The 21,402-nt window shown below is 38.7% G+C and overlaps 1 protein-coding gene across 8 annotated transcripts; it reads right to left on the bottom strand.

The window, feature by feature from the left end:
• Positions 1-493: 493 nt before the first annotated feature.
• IFT25 (intraflagellar transport 25) lies at positions 494-21,299 on the bottom strand. 8 transcript variants are annotated; one of them, XM_084874302.1, is made up of 8 exons: positions 20,712-20,838; positions 20,463-20,531; positions 12,101-12,151; positions 11,325-11,437; positions 5,858-5,964; positions 4,206-4,274; positions 3,359-3,402; positions 494-703 (listed from the first exon to the last, which is right to left on the bottom strand). In XM_084874302.1, exons 4-8 carry the CDS (start codon positions 11,420-11,422, stop codon positions 590-592), a joined length of 432 nt encoding a protein of 143 aa, XP_084730428.1. In that variant the 5' UTR covers positions 11,423-11,437; positions 12,101-12,151; positions 20,463-20,531; positions 20,712-20,838; the 3' UTR covers positions 494-589. The 8 variants fall into 8 exon arrangements, with proteins under 8 accessions (XP_084730428.1, XP_084730431.1, XP_084730425.1 ...); XM_084874305.1 differs by having other exon boundaries at positions 20,747-20,829; XM_084874299.1 differs by lacking the exon at positions 20,463-20,531 and adding an exon at positions 13,008-13,040 and having other exon boundaries at positions 20,741-20,813.
• Between the last annotated feature and the right edge of the window lie 103 nt (positions 21,300-21,402).

Genomic DNA, 21,402 nt, shown 5'->3' on the forward strand with positions numbered 1-21,402 from the left:
CTGTCGCATCCTGTTCCTTTACCACCCAAAATACTTTAAAAGTTAATATTAATAATGGTTGTCTCTGAAAAGTAAGATTATGTATTTCCTAACTCTTCTCTGAGGTTTTCAAATCAGGACCAAATAAAATGAAAAGAAAAAGAATAAAGTGATTTGTCCTGCAGGGCCCAGTTCAAGTTCCATGGCCTCAGTACTATCTTTTTCTGAACTTATACATTGTTTACTGACTATACTGCTCACTTAACTCTTTGCAACAATCAATCAATCAATAAATTTAAAATTTAATGCACTCAGATAGGAAGGGCACCTTATTAGATGCTGTGGGGAATACAATGTATTACCAATTAAGTTTTCATGTACAGCCACTTCCTTGATTAAGCTATATATTGAAGGAAAAGCTTTCTTACATCCTCCATAGAGGCCATTACTGCTGACCGATCATACCAAGTTCCTTTGTACAAAATGTTAAAGAGAAAATAAAAACTGAAGCAGATTGATACAAATCCCTTTAATAAAGTACATCAGTGGCAACTTTATTTTAAAATAAATACAGGGTTAAAAAACATACAAAAGCATTTTGTTATAATTATTAAGAAAGATTTGAGACTGCCATTCCCTCTGCAGAAATGCTATACACAGATGCAAAATGATCAAAGGCCGATGTAATAATGAATCTCAAGTAAGTGGCATGGCCATCATGTGCCTGTAGGGGAAAAATCAATAAGAATGCTCTTAGCAATTCTAATTAACTGTTAAGCAGTTAACAGAAAAAAGGGTTTGATGCAAGAGTATAGTCTAAATATATAACAATTTATAAGATAAGATTCAGAAGAGAAGCCAGTTACATATAAAAGTACAGTCATTCTAGTGTGCATTAGCTAAATAACAGCCTTGGTTTGATGTAAAATAGCTGATGGAGCTGAAAATTACAACTGTATATTTCTTCTCTTTTAAAAAAATATTTTTATTTATTTCAGAGAGAGAGGGAGAGGGAGAGAGAGAGATAGAAACATCAAAGATGAGAGAGAATCATTGATTGCTGCCTCCTACACGCCCTACATGGAAGATCAAGCCCACATGTGCCAGGAATCGAACTATGACCTCCTGGTTCATAGGTCAATGCTCAATTACTTAGCCACACTGGCTGGGCTACAACTGTACTTTCTGATCAGTTTTTTCAAAGTGTTTTTCTAAAGGATTTCTCATAACAAAAAATTTCTTTTGGTTAACGATGCCTCAGAATATAATACCCTGAAACATTACTTTTACATTTATGTAATTTTTCGGGAAAGCAATTTGGCAATATACTAAACAGGTATAAATATGTCTATATCTTTCAACCTAGTAATTCCATTCTCTGAAATCTAATCTTATAAAGTAATTAAAAAGGTGAAGATTGTGGTAGTGGGAACATGTATAAGATGTTCCTTGTAGTAGTACTTATAACGACAGAGGGAGAAAAAAGGAAATTAGCTAGCATTTTCATATTTGCATATGCTTAATCTTAAAATTATGAAGCTTGAATATAATAAGTTTTAAAAATGATAGAAAATTGTTTATACATTATTATTATAACTATATGTGAAGCATATGGTCGATATCTAGAAGAAAGTAGATATAGAAAAAGCTGTTATGACAGTGTGATAAAATGATGTGTGATTTTTAGCCTCCCATCCCCCTTATTATTTTCCAAATGTTCTATAATGATGTGAGCTTCTCTGATCCTTAGTGGGTCTTGAAACAAAATATTCAACAGAGACTTACTAATTATCACCCACTGGTAAAGATGGATAAAAATAGGAAGATAAAATTCAGTCTAATCATTTTTCAACACTCCCCTCCCCCTGAACTCACCTTCCCAGTCATTGGGCACATTTGGGTGGTAAAGAAAAAAATTAATACGATTCAAAAACATCCTATAGACTCTTTTGAAGTATAGATTTCATAGCAACTCCCAATAAGTTGTGAAAAAGAAAATTTAATGGACAACGTACCACTTTAACCCTTATTTTAAGACACCTTAATTAAAGAAACACTACCACATTTAAAAACACACTCACACACACACATTGTCTTTGGCCAGATGGCTCAGTTGTTTGGAGTGTTGTCAATACATCAAAGGTTGTGAGCTTGATTCTAGGACAGGGCACATTCCTAAGTTTGGAGGTTCGGTCCCTGGTTGGGATGCATATGGGAAGCAACCAATTAATGTTTCTCTCTCTTTTTCTTCCTTTATCTCTAAAAATCAATTAAAAAACCAAACACATATCCTTGGGAGAAGATAAAACACACAAACACATACTCACTTTTCCCAAGTTTTTGTGTTTGTCTAAATGTGTCAAACACAAGGCCCGCGGGCCAAATCCAGCCCGCCAGGCCTTGCAATGTGGCCCGCACCGCGCTGTCATCACTGCACTCCACTGTCAGTTTATGACATTGTCAGTTTATGACTGTTCAGTAAACCATTCGGCCTGCGATTTAGGCTGGATTTTAGATTTTGGCCCCTTTTCTGATTGAGTTCGACACCCCTAGTCTAAACCCATGGCCTGACAAACTGTCAGGAACAGAGAAATTCCTGATAACAGCAGCACTTCCTCATCAATGGGCATTCATTCCACTTGACAAGCAAAGCTCAATGGAATGCTGTCGAAAAATGCTTGTTCTCTTTCCACCCATCTCTCTTTGGTTTATTTGTTGCTGATCCTATGCTCCAGTTCCCCTTATCTGAATCTCCCTTGTCCTTTCATGCTTAAATTAACATCCAGCTTTGGCACTGCAACCTTTTATGATTCCTACTCTAAAAGGCCTACAGATTCAAATAAGACAAAGCAAAGCAAGTAAATACTTCCAATTTAAAAAATGAACACAATTAAAACAAAAACAAGTAAATGAATTCTGGCCCTAGCTATTTGGCTCAGTGAACAGAGCATCAGCCTGCGAACTGAAGGGTCCCAGGTTCGATTCTGGTCAAGGGCACATGCCTGGGTTGCCGGCTTGATCCCCAGTGGGGGATGTGCAGGAGGCAGCCAGTCAATGCTTTTCTCTCATCATTGATGTTTCTATCTCTCTTTCCCTCTCCCTTCCTCTCTGAAATAAAGATATATTAAAGAAAAAAGTAAGTGAATTCTGTTTTAACCTTACTGTAATCCTGTCTATGATAGATAAAAGCCTAATTTATAAAATGCTACCTTTAGACTATAATATTATTGAGAATAACCTCTGTTTATGGATTGAGTACAGAAACTATACTATCATGAAGAGTATTTATTAACTTTATTATTATAGAGATAGGTTTAAAATTTAAACATATTGTGCTGGCTAAAGATAATATTTATCTCTACAAAGTATATTTACTTACCATAATTTCTTCATTTTGAAGCTGCCCCTCTGTGTGTACTAGCTCTAAAACATAAATTTAACAGAAATGAGTTAGGGCTTACAAGACATGAGAATAGCTACTGAAATTTATGTTCAGCAAAACATTATATGTGGTAAACTATAGTTAAACCAGATTTACCAGTGTTTTGGGGTTAAAATTTAGTATACAGATAGAGATATTTGATATAAAAGGTATGAAAGATAAACTGTTTATGAGCTATAAAATAACTCTAGTGAATAAAAACATAAGGCAATCCAAATGTAAATTAAAATAAAGAAATATAAAGTGAGGAATTGATAAAATGTGGAGATCCCTTTTGAGGATCAATTGCAGGCCTGAAAGGAGCCATTTTATGGTTCCCATGGGCAATAACTAGAGCTCAGTTTCTCACAATAAATTTTTACTATAATGCAGAATTATGCTACCCTTGAATTAATCTTTTCTGGTATCCAACTTTAGAAAACCTTTACTCATATAATTTTAGGATAGATTAATTTATTTGATCATAAGATAATCATATCAAACATGATTATATTTGGAACCATGAAATATTTAATTGATATAATAAAAATATTAAGATTTAGAAATTAATTTTATTTGTATCAAAATAGTGTACATAATTTTAAAGGCATAGAGCATACAAAGGGAAGTCTCTGGGAAGTAAGATTATGTATGACTTTCTGTTTCCTAACCTTTCTCCGGGGCAATGAAAAATCGTAATCCCCTCTTCTCCTCTCCTTTATTCTCCAGTCCTGCTCCCTCCAGGTCAAAGGACAATGCTCCCCTCCCTCATGCTCAGAACAATGCTGGTGAAACAAGCACATACCTCTTTCAATCCACTGCTCAAAACTGTCTGGCTCATTAGATGTGCTCTTTTCAATTCGCAAGGTCCGTACTAACATTGTAAATAAACAAAACATATAAAGTATTAATTATTGATTCTTTGTTGGTGTTCCTATATTCCTTTTATCTTCTGAGACTGTAAGGCTTTGGTGGGAATGCACAAAGAACTGGGATCAGGAACACCATCTTCTGAAAATCATTTACTCTTTTTCTATATGTCCCTACGGGGAAATGCAATCTTATATCACTAAAATCCTACAAATGTTTGCAAACATTACAACATAGCTTTGGAGCCTTTTTGAATTTGGTATCATCCAGTTGTGGTTTTTTTTTTTTTTGTATATTGGTATTAATAATAGTAGTAGTAGTAGTCTTAGGCATAAGTCTTTATCTTTAAGGAGAACCTACCATGAGTCAAGCATACTTACCTCATTCACTCTTTACTATAATCTTATGAGAAAAGAAATATTAACCTACTTTACTGATAAGGAAACAAGCTTAGAGAAATTGGGCACTTAGAGAAGTCAGGCAAAGTGTTCAATGATAAAGAATTAGTAAGTGCCAGAACTAAAATTCAAATGTTAGGTCTGTCTGACTCCAGAGCCTCTACAATGAATGACAGGAGAAAGGCTTAACAGGAGTGCAGTCAGTCATCTTCCTTCTGCACTATTTTTTCTCCATCAACCCTACCCCAGTTTCAGCTACCCCAGATCCATTTTTCCCCTCTGTGCCCTGGGGGGATAACACCAGTGGACTGCATCTCCGGAACTCACTTGCTCACTGGTTACAGGTCAAATGTGGCCAATGGGTGGCACTGGGAAAAGCTGGAGGGCAGTAGGGAAGTGAGATCAGGCTGTTTTTCCTCCACTCCCTTCCTGCTTCAGTGCCATGTCTTTGACAGTGGTTGTGTTCCTTCATGATTACAACTCCTGCCAGGCAGGTCCTTATTTACAAGCTCCAATCTTTCCTGGGTCCATAACACTATTTCCTTCCCTTGGCTCAAGGGTAGTAATGGCATCCTGCTGTAGCCAGTTTCTGGGTGTCTCACTTCCCTGGTTTAGTCTCTGGTGCCAGAACATAATTTTATAAGTAGACCCATCAATAAAGTCTCTTCATTTGAACCATCTGGAGTGTATTCTGTTTCCTGCCATGATTCTGTCTGATATACTTTATCCTTACATAAACATAAAGACAGGATTAGAAGGATATTCTAATGGGAGATTCTCCCTCTAAATCCCTCAGAAAATGTCATTATTAATATAAGAATCAAAATTATCCAATGCAAATAATCAGGATAATCAGATTTCCAGAAAGAATTTAACAGAGAATCCCAAGCCAAACAATCAGTAATAAATATGTCAAGGAATCTAGTGTTCTGGCAAACTGGCTTCTTATGTTCATAATAGGCTCTTTTGCCAAAGACTTTCACATAGTAAATTGCATGGAAATTATTAGTTGCTTTGGAAGGGTTTCAAGTTTGCAGTTTCATAGAGTCTAACTGTATTCAAGGCAGTTAACCCATACACCCCACTCTCTTACCCAGCACTAAAGCTGGATTCCATGCTGCATAAAATTTTTGCCCTCTGCCTATGGAAAAATTAAAAGATGATGAAAATTAATGTATGATTTGCTTACCAAAGTAACTTTGGATTACAAGCTTTTCAATTCTTACATGTCTGTGAAAACAAACAATGAACTCTTGGGGAAACATTCCTGTGGTGGCCCAAAATGTTTCTGGATTCCTTTTGTTAATTAAAAAAAGAGAGAGAAAAAATAAAATAATTTTTAGTCAAATAAAAATTAAACACAACAGTCTAGTGAATAAGTATAAAAAAATGAACCACGAATTCTTGCAATCCTTTTCTAACTGTTCATTCTGCCTCTAATTTCTCCTTAATTTTAATAATTCTTTACTACTACCAGATATAATATATTCTTTAAAAACATAGAATTTATGTTACTCTTGTCTAAAGCCTCCAGTGGCCTCTTATTGCCTATAAATTTAAATCCCTTAGTATGGTATTTTATGACTTTAAATAGTAATCTGGTCTCCCATCATTAAATTATCCTCATCCTTCATGCTATCATCTCCCATTACTATAGTCACACTGGGCCAGTTAAAATTCAGCAAACACATCATGCAGGCTCATGCTTCTGTGCCTTAATACATATGTAATAAATGCAACAGTACAGCGTCGTTGTTTTTCCCCCATTAATTGATCAGTTGTCTTTCAAAGAACTTAAAATTTAAAAGGTTGCTTTTTCATATTGTCCAAATATTTACCATTTTCAATGAACTTAATTTCTTCCTATAGGTATGAATTTCTTTTTTTAAAGTTTATTTATTGATTGAGAGGGGGGGAGAAGAGAGACAGACACACAGAGAGATTTATTGTTCCACTTATTCACGCATTCATTGGTTCCTTCTTGTATGTGCCCTGAGGAGAGATCGAAGCTGCAACCTTGGCACTCTAACCAACTGAGCTATTTGGCCAGGGTTGGTTTGAATTTCCATCTGGTATTATATCACTTCAACCTATAAAACTTCCTTTGGCATTTCCTGTGATGCAGGTCTACTTGTCCTGAGTAAAATGTCTTTATTCTATGCTCATTTTTGAAGGATATTTTAGTTAGATATAGAATTCTGGATAGACAGGCTTTTGGGAAGGCTGGGAGGTGTTTCTGTTTTCAGCCTTAAAAAATACTGTTCCACTGTCACCTGGATTTCACTGTTTGTGATGCAAAGTCAGCTGTCACTGTTACTATTGTTTCCCTATATTTAATGTATTTTTTCCTCCAGCTATTTAAAAATTTTTTCTTTATTTTTTAGCATATTATTATATGGTCCCTATTTTTTAAAGTTGATTTTTAGAGAGATAGGAAGGGAGAGGGATAGAGAGATAGAAACACTGACAAGAGAGAAACATCCTGCACGTCCCAACTGGGGATTGAGCCCCCAACCTGGGCATGTACCTTGACCAGGAAGTGAACAGGTGACCTCTTGGTTCATGTGTCAAAGCTCAGCACTGAGCCAAACTGGCCAGGCTGGCTCCTGTGTTTTTATTCTGCTTGGGGTTTTCTGAGTTTCCTGGATCTGTAAGTTGGTATTTTTAAATAAGATTGGGGAAATGTGGCCAAAAAGTAGAAATAATCCAAATATCCATCAGCTGATAAATGAATACATAAAATGTGCTATATACATATAACAAAATATTATTTGGAAATAAAAATGAAACACTGATATGTTACTGCAACATGGATAAACCTTAAAAACAGCAACTGAAAAAAGCAAAAGACTCCATATGTGTAATTCCATTTATATGAAATATCTGAATAGACAAATCTATAGAAGCAAAGTAAGACTGGTGAGGATAAGGGAAATAAGGGGTGACTATAATGGATTGCAAGGTTTCTTTTTGGGGTGACAAAATGTTCAAAAATTGTGCAGATGGTTGCATAACTCTGTGAATATACTGGAAGCCACTGAATTGTACACTTTAAATGGGTGAATTGCATGGTATGTGAATAATATGTCGATAAAGCTGTTATAAAAAGAAGCAACAGAAGCAGCAGCAGCTGCAGCAATTGGGTTTCCTAACCCACAATTCTGGGTTTTAAATATTATGCTTAATATTTCACAATTTTAAAAAATTTACATTTATATGTGTATTTTTTAAAAATATGTATTTTATTGATTTTGTACAGAGAGGAAGGGAGAGAGATAGTTAGAAACATCAATGAGAGAGAGTCATCGATCAGCTGCCTCTTGCACACCCCCTACTGGGGATATGCCCGCAACCAAGGTACATGCCCTTGACCGGAATCGAACCCGGGGCCCTTCAGTCCCCAAGCCGGCGCTCTATCCATTGAGCCAAACCGGTCCCGGCCATTTATATGGTTTTAAATATTATTTATTTAAATACATTAAATGGCTTTTAATTGCCCTATGCTTTTTTCTTGGGTGCTTTTAATGAACACAACCAATATAATAACATCAAATAGTACGTGTAGACATGGATTTTAAAATGACATGTAACTGAATCCTTATATTTAATGAAGTCATCAAAATAGTTTTAAATAAAGCTTTATAGCTAATCACTGTTTAGTACCTATTTTCTCACATAATTTTTTCCCCCCACAACTCGGAGGTAGTCAGGAAAGGAGGTATTATCCACATTTTTCAGACCAGGAAATTGAGGCTCACAGAGTAACACATATACTCTTAGCCCGATGTAACACATATAGTTCACTTACCTAGGAATTTTAACTGTTAACTCTAGTATTCTTTTACAGTATTTAAAAAAACCAATTCTCTTTATCTTCTTTTTCTTTTTTTAACTATCTTTATTTAAAATTTAAATTCTTCATTGTTGAAAGTATTACACATGTCTCCTTTTTCTCCCATTGACCTCTCCCCAGCCACTCCCACCCCCTAGCACCTGTCCCTGCTCCACTATTCTTCTTTTTCTCTTAATTCACTTTTTCTAGGGCAGACATTTTCTCTCCTTTTTCATTAATATATTAAATGCCACAGAAAAAAAGCAGAGTTAAGGGTAAACAGAAATATAATCACTTTCTTTAATTCCTATTTCTGGGAAATAGAGAGTTGAAGTACTGTCCAGTTGGAGCAAATTTTCAGCACTGTTTTCTCCAAATAATTCCATGGTTACTTTCATTTAGATAAACCAATTTATGAGCAGAGAATAATTTTTAACATCTACTAATTAAGTCTAATTGCATTTGTTAGACATGAATATAGATTAAGTCTCCAATGTACTCTGTTCAGTTACCAGGTCAGTAACTACTTTTATGTAGTTTTTTTGTACTAAGGGTTTTGTCTAATAAAAAGAATATGATATCTGCAGTCATTCATTAATATGGACTGATATGAAAAGATCTCTATTTCTGGCAAACAACTTAAGTCAGATCTGTATATATCTATGTATTCTCACAACAGTTCCTACATTAATTTCTCTACTCCAAGGCAGAGTGGGATAAATTACTATGACCTGAATTTTAGGAAGTAAAAAACTAAGAAGGATAAAGAGACACAGGCAAAAAGCAGATATCAAACTTTTGATGCACACCTTTGAGTTATAGTATACTACAAAGAACCCCAAACTAGGAGTTAGAAGACATGAGTGTGAATCTTGATTCTTGGTTATCTGTGTGATGTTGAACAAGTCATTTTATCCCTGATCATTCTTTTCCTCATCTTTACAACGAGGTTGAAAATAATTTTTTTGCCTCTTATTACCCTATCTTACAGTGTGTGCCAAATAACACAGTCTATGAAACGACAAAGTCCTATGCAAATGTAAAGTAACATATGCACATACTAGAATGTGTGTGTGTGTATGTACATGTCTATATGTATGCATAAATACTCAGCTACTCTCCAATATTAGTTAAGTTTGACTAATAATTGATCGTCTAATTCAATAAGCTACTCAACAAATATTGTAAGACACTATGAGGTTAAAGATGAACAAGTCATAGTCTCTGACTTCTAAGAATTCACAATTAAGAAACAAAATTAAACATAAATTATTATAGCCGAAACCAGTTTGGCTCAGTGGTAGAGCGTCAGTCTGCGGACTGAAAGGTCCCAGGTTCGATTCCGGTCAAGGGCATGTACATTGGTTGCGGGCGCATCCCCAGTGGGGGGTGTGCAGGAGGCAGCTGGTCGATGATGTTTCTCTTTCATCGACGTTTCTAGCTCTCTATCTCTCTCCCTTCCTCTCTGTAAAAAATCAATAAAATATATTTAAAAAAAATAAATAATTATAAAGGAATAAATAAGGTAATAAGGGTAACTACCAAATTCTGCTAGAGTCAAACAAAAAAGGTAAACTCATCCTCCTTGAGGGAAAGGGAGAAATGTCAGAAAGAAGGTAACTACTAGGCTTAAAAGAAGAGGATGAGTGGCTTATATCTATTCAGATACATGGGCTTCACAACAGAACCCAAAGAACCACAAGATCTGTATTACAATGGGCTCTGCCTTCAATATTCAAACTAGTACTTGATCTCCTTAGGCCTGTCTAACCATGAGTCTAAAATGAAAGTTTAAATAAGAAACTCATTAGTTCTTCTAGCTCTAAAATTACATTATTCTATTAGTGAAACTCTGGTCTTTGTACAAATACCAAGAAAGAGAACTCAAGAGGGTGATAAAACAGCCAGAGTTCTCCCATTATCTACTTTTTCTTGGAATTTAAAAGTCTGAGAATGATATTCATCTCTACCTAGAAGAAGCTCTAGCATGGTGAAGAGTGGAAACTGGGATAACATTAAAAGGCCAAGAGCCAAACAATGCAGGTAGATAGCAGATAGTGAGTGAAGCATTCAGTTTATTTATTTTATTTTATTTTTCATTTTTTATTAAGGTATTATATGTGTACATATCTTACCATTGGAAGCATTCAGTTTAGCAAAGATGTTGCTTTGACTAATAAGGAAATAGGCAGTGGGTAGAAAGTTACAATGTTTATGTTCCTATTTACTAAGAAAAACTTTAAATAAAACCATAACCAGATATTAAAATGTACAATTCCATAAAATTAGGTTGTTGTTGTTTGAAGTTTTGCCTTATTAAACTACTTAAAAAAAATATATATATATATATATATATTTTATTGAATTTTTTTACAGAGAGTAAGGGAGAGGGATAGAGAGCTAGAAACATCGATGAGAGAGAAACATCGATGAGCTGCCTCCTGTACACCCCCCACAGGGGATATGCCTGCAACCAAGGTACATGGCCCTGACTGGAATCGAACCTGGGACGCTTGAGTCTGTAGGCCAATGCTCTATCCACTGAGCCAAACCGATTTTGGCTATTAAACTAGTTCTTCAAAAAAAACGGTTGTAAAGGTCAGTTTAGGAATTTTCAAGAAAAGGATCAAAACCTAAACATATACAACTGAATTAATTTAAAAAATGGGACCAAAGGTGGAAATTTTCAGATAATCTACTTAACCAAACGTTTATTAAACTATGTTTAATAGTGTTAGTTGTTATAAAACACATAGTCCCAGTTCTCAAGGGGTTCACTGACCTGATATCAAGACCTTAAGGAAGAGAGAATAGTAACTCTTACCCATCAATTATATTTTCAGGGGGATGTTTTTCATCACTTGATGTAGCTAAAATCACTTCAGTCCCTTCAGAGCTCGAACAGAGATCAACTTTTCTCATCTTAAACTGTTTAACCTGCAAATAAATAACAACAAAAGCTACTTCTTGATTCTCTGCACTTAATCGGAGAAAAGGAAGCGAGAAAGCCTGTTGCCTAGCACACAGCTTAACAACCAAGCTATTCAACAAGTGGGAAGGACTCTAACATGTTTATTTACATAAGTAAACTTCGGACCTCTCCCAGGAATAATCTGTAAAATATGAGTATTTCCACTACACTATCGCACAAAACAAGTCCCTGACTACACTGACATAATTATTCTGGTTCAAAAATTAAAAGCCCTCAATAATTATAGAGAAATAGTTAAAAAGCTAAAGTGACATAAGTGAATTAATTTATTTATAATTACTTAAATTATAATTCTGAAATTATTTTTAAAAACTTGGAGCATAAAAACAGATTTTTTTGTGACTATCAATACATTTATCAACTGAAATAGCAAGCAATATTATTTATATCTTAAACAACATCATCCTTTTTTTTTTTTTGAGCAGAAATATAAGAGAGAAGACATTCTTTTACTTATTTTCAAATTCTAAATCACTCACGTGGGTCATGGACTTAAAAACATTTTAAGTTTAATAGAAGCATCTTGAAAAACAGTATTGAGATCTACTATGAACCCTGGTGGGTAAAACAGAGAAGGAAGAGAGATGGTTCTGTCAGATCTCACTTACCCTCCTCCTTGATCTGGTGGTGATAGGGCAAAGTAACTGGAAAAGCTGTATCTACAAAGAATTAAAAGAGTTAGAAAACTGCCGAAACCAGTTTGGCTCAATGGATAGAGCGTTGGCTTGGGGACTGAAAGGTCCCGGGTTCGATTCCGGTCAAGGGCATGTACCTTGGTTGCGGGCATATCCCCAGTAGGGGGTGTGCAAGAGGCAGCTGATCGATGATGACTCTCATCGATGTTTCTCACTCTCTATCTCTCTCCCTTCCTCTCTGTACAAAATCAATAAAATATATTTAAAAAAAAAAGAGTTAGAAAACTGAGGAAGATGTCTAATACCCTTCACACACTGATCCCAGTCTTTTTTTTTTTTTTTAAAGAAGACAATTACAAATATACAAAGTACAGAGATTGTTATATATATTAAACAACTATGCATTAGTGCCCTGAGGTAATAAATGTTAACATTTTTGCCATATCTACTTAAAAAAACTCTTTTTGAGATATTTGTAGCCCCTCCCTGGCCCAATCCCTTCCTGGCCCAGAAGCAATAGCTATCCTAAAATTGATGAATATGCCTCATGACTATATATATTTATTTTAATATATTTTAATTGATTTTTTACAGAGAGGAAGAGAGAGGGATAGAGAGCTAGAAACATCGATGAGAGAAACATTGACCAGCTGCCTCCTGCACACCCCCTACTGGGGATGTGCAACCAATGTACATGCCCTTGACCAGAATCGAACCTGGGACCTTTCAGTTCACAGACCGATGCTCTATCCACTGAGCCAAACCGGTTTCAGCTTGACTATATTTTATACTATTATCATAGATATATCTCCATAAATAATACGTACTATTCTTTGAAAACTTGGATGGTTCATTTTGCTACTTTTTAAAAAATCCTCACCTGAGGAGTGAATATATTTTTTCCCATTGATTCCTAGAGAGAGTGGGAGGGGAAAGAGGAGGAAGAGAGAAACATTGATGTGTTAGAGACACATCAATAGGTTGCATCTCTCCGTGCGCCTGGGCCAGCATTGGGGATCCTGCCTTCAATCAAGGTACCTACATGCTCTTGACCGGAATCAAACTCACAACTTTTCAGTCTGTGGGCCAACGCTGTAACCACTGAGAAAATCTGGCCAGGGCAAAAAGACTCTCTTTATAGGAGTAAAATTGCAGAAACTTAGAATCAGCATATTTTTAAGTTAATAATTGATCAATTTGATCTCTAAATTATAACAAGTTTCATTGCCATAAGCATTGTGTGAAAGTTCCTGCTTCCTCCAAGTCTAACCACAATCTATGTGCTGGTGTTACACTTTTGGCTATAGTCAATCTCATTGGTGTGAATGGTATCTCCATAAAGTTTCAATTTGTATTTCCATGATTATTAGTGAAGCTGAATACCATTATCATGTTTATGGGCCATTCAGGCCGATTCCTCTGTTATTTGCTTTTTCTTATCCTTGGCTCATTTTTTTTTATTGGGTTGCTCTAAAAAAAACTTTTTGTCCATTTCTTTTTTATTTGTAGGTATTTTTAAAATAAAATATTCAGGGTAGAATTCCATTATTATATGCTGTAAACATCTAGTACTCTCGTGGTTTGATTTTTTTTGTAACTTTGTTTTTTTTGTGTAGGAGTCTCCCCACCTCACACACACACTTTCTTTGTTATTGGACTATAACATATATGTAAAAAAGCACACAAATCATAAATTAGCACAACAAATTTTACAGGGTAAACTCACCCCAGTAACCACTACCTACGTAACTGCCACCCAGAAAAAGAACTAGAACATTATCCGCATTTAAGAAGCCCTTTCTATGGCCTCTTTCAATCACTCAACCTCCTTCCTTCCCAAAGGTAAGCATGGCCCTCATTTCTAACTATAGATTAATTTTGCCTGAACTTTATATTCATGGAATCATACAGATTATACTCCTTTGTATCTGGCTTCTTTCACTCATTATTAGGTTTTTGAGATTTATCCATGTGGTTGAATGTAAGCTGAGTTAAAGGGTAACTAAGTAAAGTGCATCTTAACCCTCACCCTGTTTAACTCCTAATAAGATTTTTTTTTAAAAAAACCAGCCCCTAAATAGAGTTTCAGAGGAAATTGGTGTGAACTGAAAAGCAAAAAATTTCTGTGATATCAGGTACTTACATCCCCAAACCCTGATGAAGGAGAGACCTAATCTCACTCCCAAATATCTGAAATCAGAGGTAAACTGAACTATTGGATTTTTAAAAATAGATTTTTATTGATTTCAGGGAGGAAGGGAGAGGGAGAGATAGAAAGCTCAATGATAGCAGAGAATCATTGACTGGCTGCCTCCTGCATGTCCCCAGACTGGAGATTAAGCCCACAACCCTGGCATGTGCCCCTGACTAGAATCGAGCCAGGGACCCTTCAGTCTGCAGGCCAACACTCTATCTGCTGAGCCAAAGCCAGCCAAGGCTAAACTGAACAAAGACTAGAGACCCGGAGCATGACATTCGTGCATGGGTGGGGGTGTCCCCTCAGCCCAGCCTGCATTTTCTCTCCAATCTGGGATACCTCAGGGATGTCTGACGGCCGGTTTAGGCTGGGTTCGGGCCTCAACTGGCCGTCGGACATCCCTCTCACAATCCAGGACTGCTGGCTCCTAATCGCTCACCTGCCTGCCTGCTTGCCTGGTCGCCCCTAACTGCCTCACTCCCGCTGGCCTGGTCACCTCTTACTGCCCCCGTCCCCCCGCCAGCCTGGTTGTCCCTAACTGCCCCCCTCTGCCAGCCTGGTCACCCCTAACTGCCCCTCGCCCCCTGCCGGCCTGGTAACTCCCAACTGCCCCCCTCTGCCGGCCTGGTTGCCCACGCAGCCTGCTGTTCAGTCGTTTGGTCGTCCCTCGCTAAACCTCCCTGCCAACCTGGTTGCCCCTCGCAGCCTGCTTGTTCAGTCATTTGGTCATCCCTCATTAACCCCCCTGCCGGCCTGGTTGTAGGCAGTCATCTTGTGAAGGCATGATGGTCAATTTGCATATTACCTCTTTATTACCTAGGATTAACCAAAGAATTTATATGCATATATGCATAACCCATGGATACAGACAATAGTACAGTGAAGACCTGGGGAGGGGGCATAATCGAGGTGGATTGGCTCAATGGGGGGATAAAGGGGGATATCTATAATACTTTTCAGCAATAAAATTGTTTTAAAATTATATGCTGTGTCTATACATTTAAACACAATGTCCAATATACAAAGTCATTTGAAGCAGATCTGTAGATGACCCAGGTGCTGGAATCAGCAGACAAAGATAAAAATGACTGCTATATATTTGTTAGAGAATTTAGTGAAAATATGGACAAATGGGTGAACAAAAGGGAATTTTAGCAGAGAAACCGAAACTCTAAAAAAGAGCAAAATAGGAATTCTAGAACTGAAAAGTACATTACCTGAAATAAAAATTTTATCAGATGAGCTCAACAGCATAAAAAAGGATCAGTGAACTTAAAGATGGGCCAATTAAAATGATCCAAAATGAAACAGAGATATACAGTACATGAAAATAATAGAAAAGTATCAGAAACCTGAGAAACATTATCAAACTATTCTGGAATACATGTGATTGGAGTCTCAGAAGGATAGAGAACAGTGTAGATGAAAAATTTGAAGAGATATGGCAGAAATTTTCCCAAAACCTGTGAAAGATATAAGCCCAAGATCAAGAAGTTCATGAACCCTAAATTGGATAAATACAAAGAACATTCCACCTAGACATCTTAGTCAATTGATGAAAATTAAAGAGGGGAAAAACAAAGCAAAAAACACATTACACTTAGGTGAACACCAGGAATCAAAATTGACTTCTTACAACCGACTGGTGTGGTTCAGTGGGTGTTGACCTGTGAATGTTTGATTCCAGGTCAGGACATATACCCAGGTTGTGGGCTTGATACCCAGTGTGGGGCATGCAGGAGGCAGCCAATTAATTATTTTTCTCATCACTGATGTTTCTATCTCTTTCTACCTCCCCCATTATCTCTGAAATCAGTAAAAAAATATTTTAAAAGATAGGGGTTATTTGATCCTGTAAGCCTAATAAAGTGTTTATAGATATATATTTTTACTATTTCAAGTTCAAGAGTTCTTTCAAGTTTTCTACACCTTTTTAGAAAAATTACTTTGAGAGAGACAGGAAGGGAGAAACACTGATTTGTTATTCCATCCATTCATGCATTCATTGGTTGAATCTTATATGTGCCCTGACAAGGGATCGAACTTGTGTATTTGGACGATGATCTAACCAACTGAGCTATCCAGCCTGGGCAAGCTTTCTACACTTTTTTGAAACAACTTTGAAATTTATATTTTATAGAAAATTATCCATTTCTTCTTAGTTTTTATATTTATTGGCATAAAATTCATTTTAATTGTGATTTTTGAAATTTAGTATGACAATATTAAATTGTGGTAAGACTGGTCAAGAAGAAGGCATATATTCTAATATTTTTTTATTTGTGCATTTTTCTTGCTTTTATTACTACTGGTATCAAAGGACTGGTATTAGATAAACATTAACCCTTAGTTTGAGGAGATTGTGAATTCCTAAAAATAACAGATTAAGTTGGATGCTAATTCTCAACAAAATTATTAAATTTCATTATTAAAATTATGGCTTTGAAAAGGTAAACAAGAATGTAGTAAAATAGGAAGTAGCAGTAACTTTAGGTCACAAAAGTTACACCATATCTATACATTTGTTTGTTTAATGGAGTCACTACCAATTAGGGATATTTTCTGAACATTTCAACAAAACTTCAGATAAAGCTTCTCAAGATATCCTGTGGACCAGATGGAGAAATGTGGGTTGGCTGACAGGTGGTACTTTAGGTAGATATTTATAACTTTCTGAATGGCTATCCTAAAAGAATGATGATTAATAGAACAAAACAATACTTCTGTGGAAGACCTCTATCCTTATTCCCATTCAACATTTTTATTAACTAAGGATGCTGATAAATTTGCAGATGACACAAAATGGCTAATATGCCAGATGACAGAATCAGCACACAAAAAGATCTGAGCAAGCTAGAAAAATGGGTTGAAATCAATAAGATATCATAAGGATAAAAGTATAAGCCTATTTATTCAGACTTAAAAAATTAATCACACAAGGATTAGTCTAGATTGGGGTTGGCAAATGACTGCTTGCAAGCCCAATTCTAGCCTGCCACCTGTTTTTGTATGGCCCATGAGCTAAAAATGCTTTTTTAAAAAATAATATACTAGAGGCCCGGTGCATGAATTTGTGCATCAGTGGGTTCCTCAGGCTGGCCTGTGGGATAGGGCCGAAACTGGCTCTCCAACATCCCCCAAGGGATCCCGGATTGTGAGAGGGCACAGGCCAGGCCAAGGGCCCCCACTGGTGCACAATTGGGGCATGGTAGGAAAGTAGGTTGGCTAGCAGGGGAGGGACAGTGAGAGGGCTCCAGGGTGTGTATCTGGCTCATCTAGCTCAGTCCTATCGGTTGGAGTATTTGCTCCCTGGTGGTCAGTGCATGTCATAGTGAGTGCTTGAGTGGCCTTAGCATATCATTAACATATTATGCTTTGATTGGTTGAACGGACAACAGAACAACTGGACACTTAGCATATTATGCTTTTATTATATAGGACTAGAGTCCCAAAACATGAAATTCATGCATGGGTAGGGTCCCTAGCGGCTCCTAGCTGCTAGCTGGGGGCCTCCCAGCCCTGTCCCCTGGTCAAACTCAGTTGAGGGGACAATTTGCTTACTAGGTTTTTACTGTATAGGATAGGTTTGGTTCATTACAAAGTCACTCTAAGGCAAGAGTGTACTATATCTGCTCCCAAAGGTAGTTGCACGCCATTACATTTTTAGGCACTGTGCTAGTAATGCAAAGATGACTATAACCTAAGACAATGATAGTGAATAAAACTTGGTTCTTGCCTTCAAGCTCAGAGTCAAGGAAGATGGACAAGCATGCATATAATATGTTATATGCTAATAGTGTGATCTACATCCAGAATGCTGTGTTCAGTTTTGAATATTACATTTTAAAATATGTTTTTATTGATTTGAGAGAAATGGAAAAGGATAGAGAGATAGAAACATCAATGAGAGAGAAACATCATTGATCAGCTGCCTCCTATATGCTCCCACTGGGGATCAAGCCCAAAACCTGGGCATTTGCTCTGACCAGGAATTGAATCATGACCTCTTGGTTCCTAGGTCGATGCTCAACCACTGAGCAACACCAGCTGAGCTAGGTAGTACATTTTAAGTAGGACATTATCAGGCTTGATATTGTCAGAGGAGAGCAAGAAGTTCTGATAATCTATAAACTATGTTACATGGATAAAAAGCTAAAAGAATAGGGGCTGAAACATTTTAAGAAATGAAAGAAATATGACTGCAATTTTTAATATCACAAGTGTTCACAAATGAAAAAAAAGATTAGAATTTTTCTTTTACAAACAGACTTAACAAATGTGAATTTTAAGCAGGAAGACATCATAGATAGAACTTTCTGGAAAAGTAAATATTTTAAATCTTTTCCATCTCTGAAAGTGTCCAAGAAGACTAGGTAATAATCTATGAAGGAAACTAAAGAAAGAATTCTCCATTTGATGGTTCTTTCAGATCCAATCAAATTCTAGGAAAGGTAGATTGCGAACACATAATGAAGGATCTTAAAAGTCAGGTTAAAGGCAATGGATTTACATAAATAAATAAATAAATACATACATACAACAAGTTTTATCCTGTAATCCCAATTTTTCTTAATGACATTTAACAATGTCTAGAGACATTTGGACAGTCACAACTTGGGATGGGGTGTGATGCTACTGGCATATAGTGGGAATTTTGTGATGCTGCTAAATATCCCATTATGCACAGGACAGTCCACCACAATAAATAATTATCTGGCCTAAAATATAAATAGTGCAGAGGTGGAATGACGGTGTGGTAATCTATCTGGGAGTGGAAATGTGGGGGTTGGAGACTTAGGGAGAAAACTTGCTTTTAAAAAGTTATATTTTAGGGCAGCAATGTTCATCTCATGGCACACATAAACTAATTACTAAAATTCTGCAGCACACCAAAAAGTATATATTTTTTGCTGATCTGATTAAAAAAAAATAGGCATAACTTTGACTCATTTACACCCAAGGGCTATTGTTGTGCTGGCTGTCATTTTTTCACTTGGCACTCTAAGGCAGGTTGGGGAACATCCGAACCATGGGCCACCTGAGGCCTGAGAAATCATTTGGCCTGGCCTCAGGGGGGAGTTAATCCAATGTGTGACCAAATATAGCAGGCTAGTTTTTAAGTTGATAATTTTGTGCGGCCCTCGAATGATATTATAAATATCCAAATGGCTCTTGGGAGAAAAAGGCTCCCAACTCCTGCAAGGGAAAAGCAGTCAGTGACCCTGACTAGACAGCAAGGTATTCTTGAAGCACACCGGCTGTAAATCAGTTTTAGGGAAAAGTATCTAGATGTGTACCATATGAATAAGGAAGAGAGTACACTCCTTCCCAAATGTTCAGTTCTTTTCTTAGCTCACAATCTTATCACCTCAGCCGTCTGCGGGAAGCAAACATGTCCTTACCTACAAAACTCATGTTCATACCCCCTGTGTCCATGAATATCCTTCCTATAGCCTGTGTTGGGTAGAATTATTTAAATAACGAGTAATAAATGGCAGAAGTTGGATTCTCTATAAGATCCTTTGTTGTGGTTAGTAAGAAAGAGGCAAACCAAACCCAAAAGAAACCTATGGAACAACTCAGCTGGTATGTTGCTTCCACAACTCAGGTTTGGGGGTGCAGTCCAATCTCATCCTGGGGTGCCTTACTCTAAATACACTTATTGCACACAGGGGTGCTATCCTTTGCATTTTTAAAGATCCCTGGCCTGGACCTCTCTGATGTCTTGAACTCTAAATCCAGAGCCACTTCACCATCCATTCATCTCCAGGTCACATGCCCTTCTGGTCTTTCTTTCCAAAAACCTCTCCTGGTTCGTCCTCAGTTCACTTTCTCCCTAACCAGCCCCTTTCTCCCTAACCACACCCTTTCCACAGCATCCGCTGGGAACTTCGGAGGAAACAGCTCTCCTGTCCCCAGGGCCAGTCTCTTTGCTCTCCCTTGCGGGGCAAACCTGCCCTGACACCGCCTCTCGCCTCCATCCCCAAACAAACGCTCCTCCCAAGTCCCAGGCCATTTCAAGACCTCCAGGAGTCCTAAACATTCCTACTGTTTTGGACGACATGCCCCAAATTATATAAACTGCAATCATGAACCCACAGCCTACATTAAATCTGGTAGATGTACTCATTGCAATACCTTTTCCCTTTCGGGGGTCAAAACATTATTTCAAAGCTCAAAAAATGTCGTGGGCTGGCATTCATGTCTCTAGGGTGAAAAGACCTTCGTCAGACTTTTCCCATCGCAGTCCCCTCACCCGCCGCCCCATAGCGCCCTCCCGCCTCCCCGCCCCCGCGCCGCGCGGCCCCCCACGATCCCCTCCGCCCTCGCCCGCTTCCCTCTCCACCGGCGCCGCCCTCAGCCGGCCTAGGCCAGCCCGGTTCCCACCTCCCCCGGTGCCTGTCCGGCCCGCTCGCCTGGACCTCGGGTGAGCTCCGCGACGGTAGCCCGTAGGGTTAGGGGCGCTCCCTTCTGCCCAGCCCCAGCCCCGCCCGCCCTCGTCCCCGCCCACTCTTCCCGCCTCCGCGGAGTTCGCGGTACAAGCACTTCACCCGCACTCCCCGCCCCGCCCGCGTGGCCCCGCCCCGCCCCGCCCGCGTGCCCCCGCCCCGCCCCGCCCGCGTGCCCCCGCCCCGCCCCGCCCGCGTGCCCCCGCCCCGCCCGCGTGGCCCCGCCCCGCCCGCGTGGCCCCGCCCCGCCCGCGTGGCCCCGCCCCGCCCGCGTGGCCCCGCCCCGCCCGCGTGGCCCCGCCCCGCCCCTGGCCTCCTCTCCTCGGCTCCGCACCCGCCTGGGCCTCCACGGAATTCCCGAGCTCCCGCACCATTCCGCTCGCTCGGGGTTCGCACTCCGCCCCGCCCGGACCACGCCCCCAGGCTCGTTTCCACTGCGCCCCGCTGAGCTGCGCTGAACCGCCCACGGGCCTTGGCCGAGGCGGGGCCTCCGGCTCCCCAGCTCGGCTCCATCCCCAGGGGCCTGTGAGACCCAAGGGACCCGCCCCCGGGCCAGCGCGCACGCGCCGTCCCCACCTCCCCGCGCTCTGAGCCCTCGGCCCTCAGGTCGCCGGCCCAGGGCCCGGCCC

The sequence above is a fragment of the Pipistrellus hanaki genome (genome assembly GCF_964339955.1).
Source record: "Pipistrellus hanaki genome assembly, chromosome: 2".
Lineage (NCBI taxonomy): Eukaryota > Metazoa > Chordata > Mammalia > Chiroptera > Vespertilionidae > Pipistrellus > Pipistrellus hanaki.

What these genes read in the sequence shown, in the direction of transcription:
- IFT25 (XM_084874299.1), bottom strand. Translation starts at nt 13,034, where the DNA reads ATGGGAAAAAATATATTCACTCCTCAG. An exon ending in CCTGAAAATATAATTGATGG is followed by an intron (nt 5,965 to 11,324) that starts GTAAGAGTTACT and finishes AATTAACAAAAG; the next exon opens with GAATCCAGAAACATTTTGGG. An exon ending in TTCAAAATGAAGAAATTATG is followed by an intron (nt 704 to 3,358) that starts GTAAGTAAATAT and finishes TTTCCCCTACAG; the next exon opens with GCACATGATGGCCATGCCAC.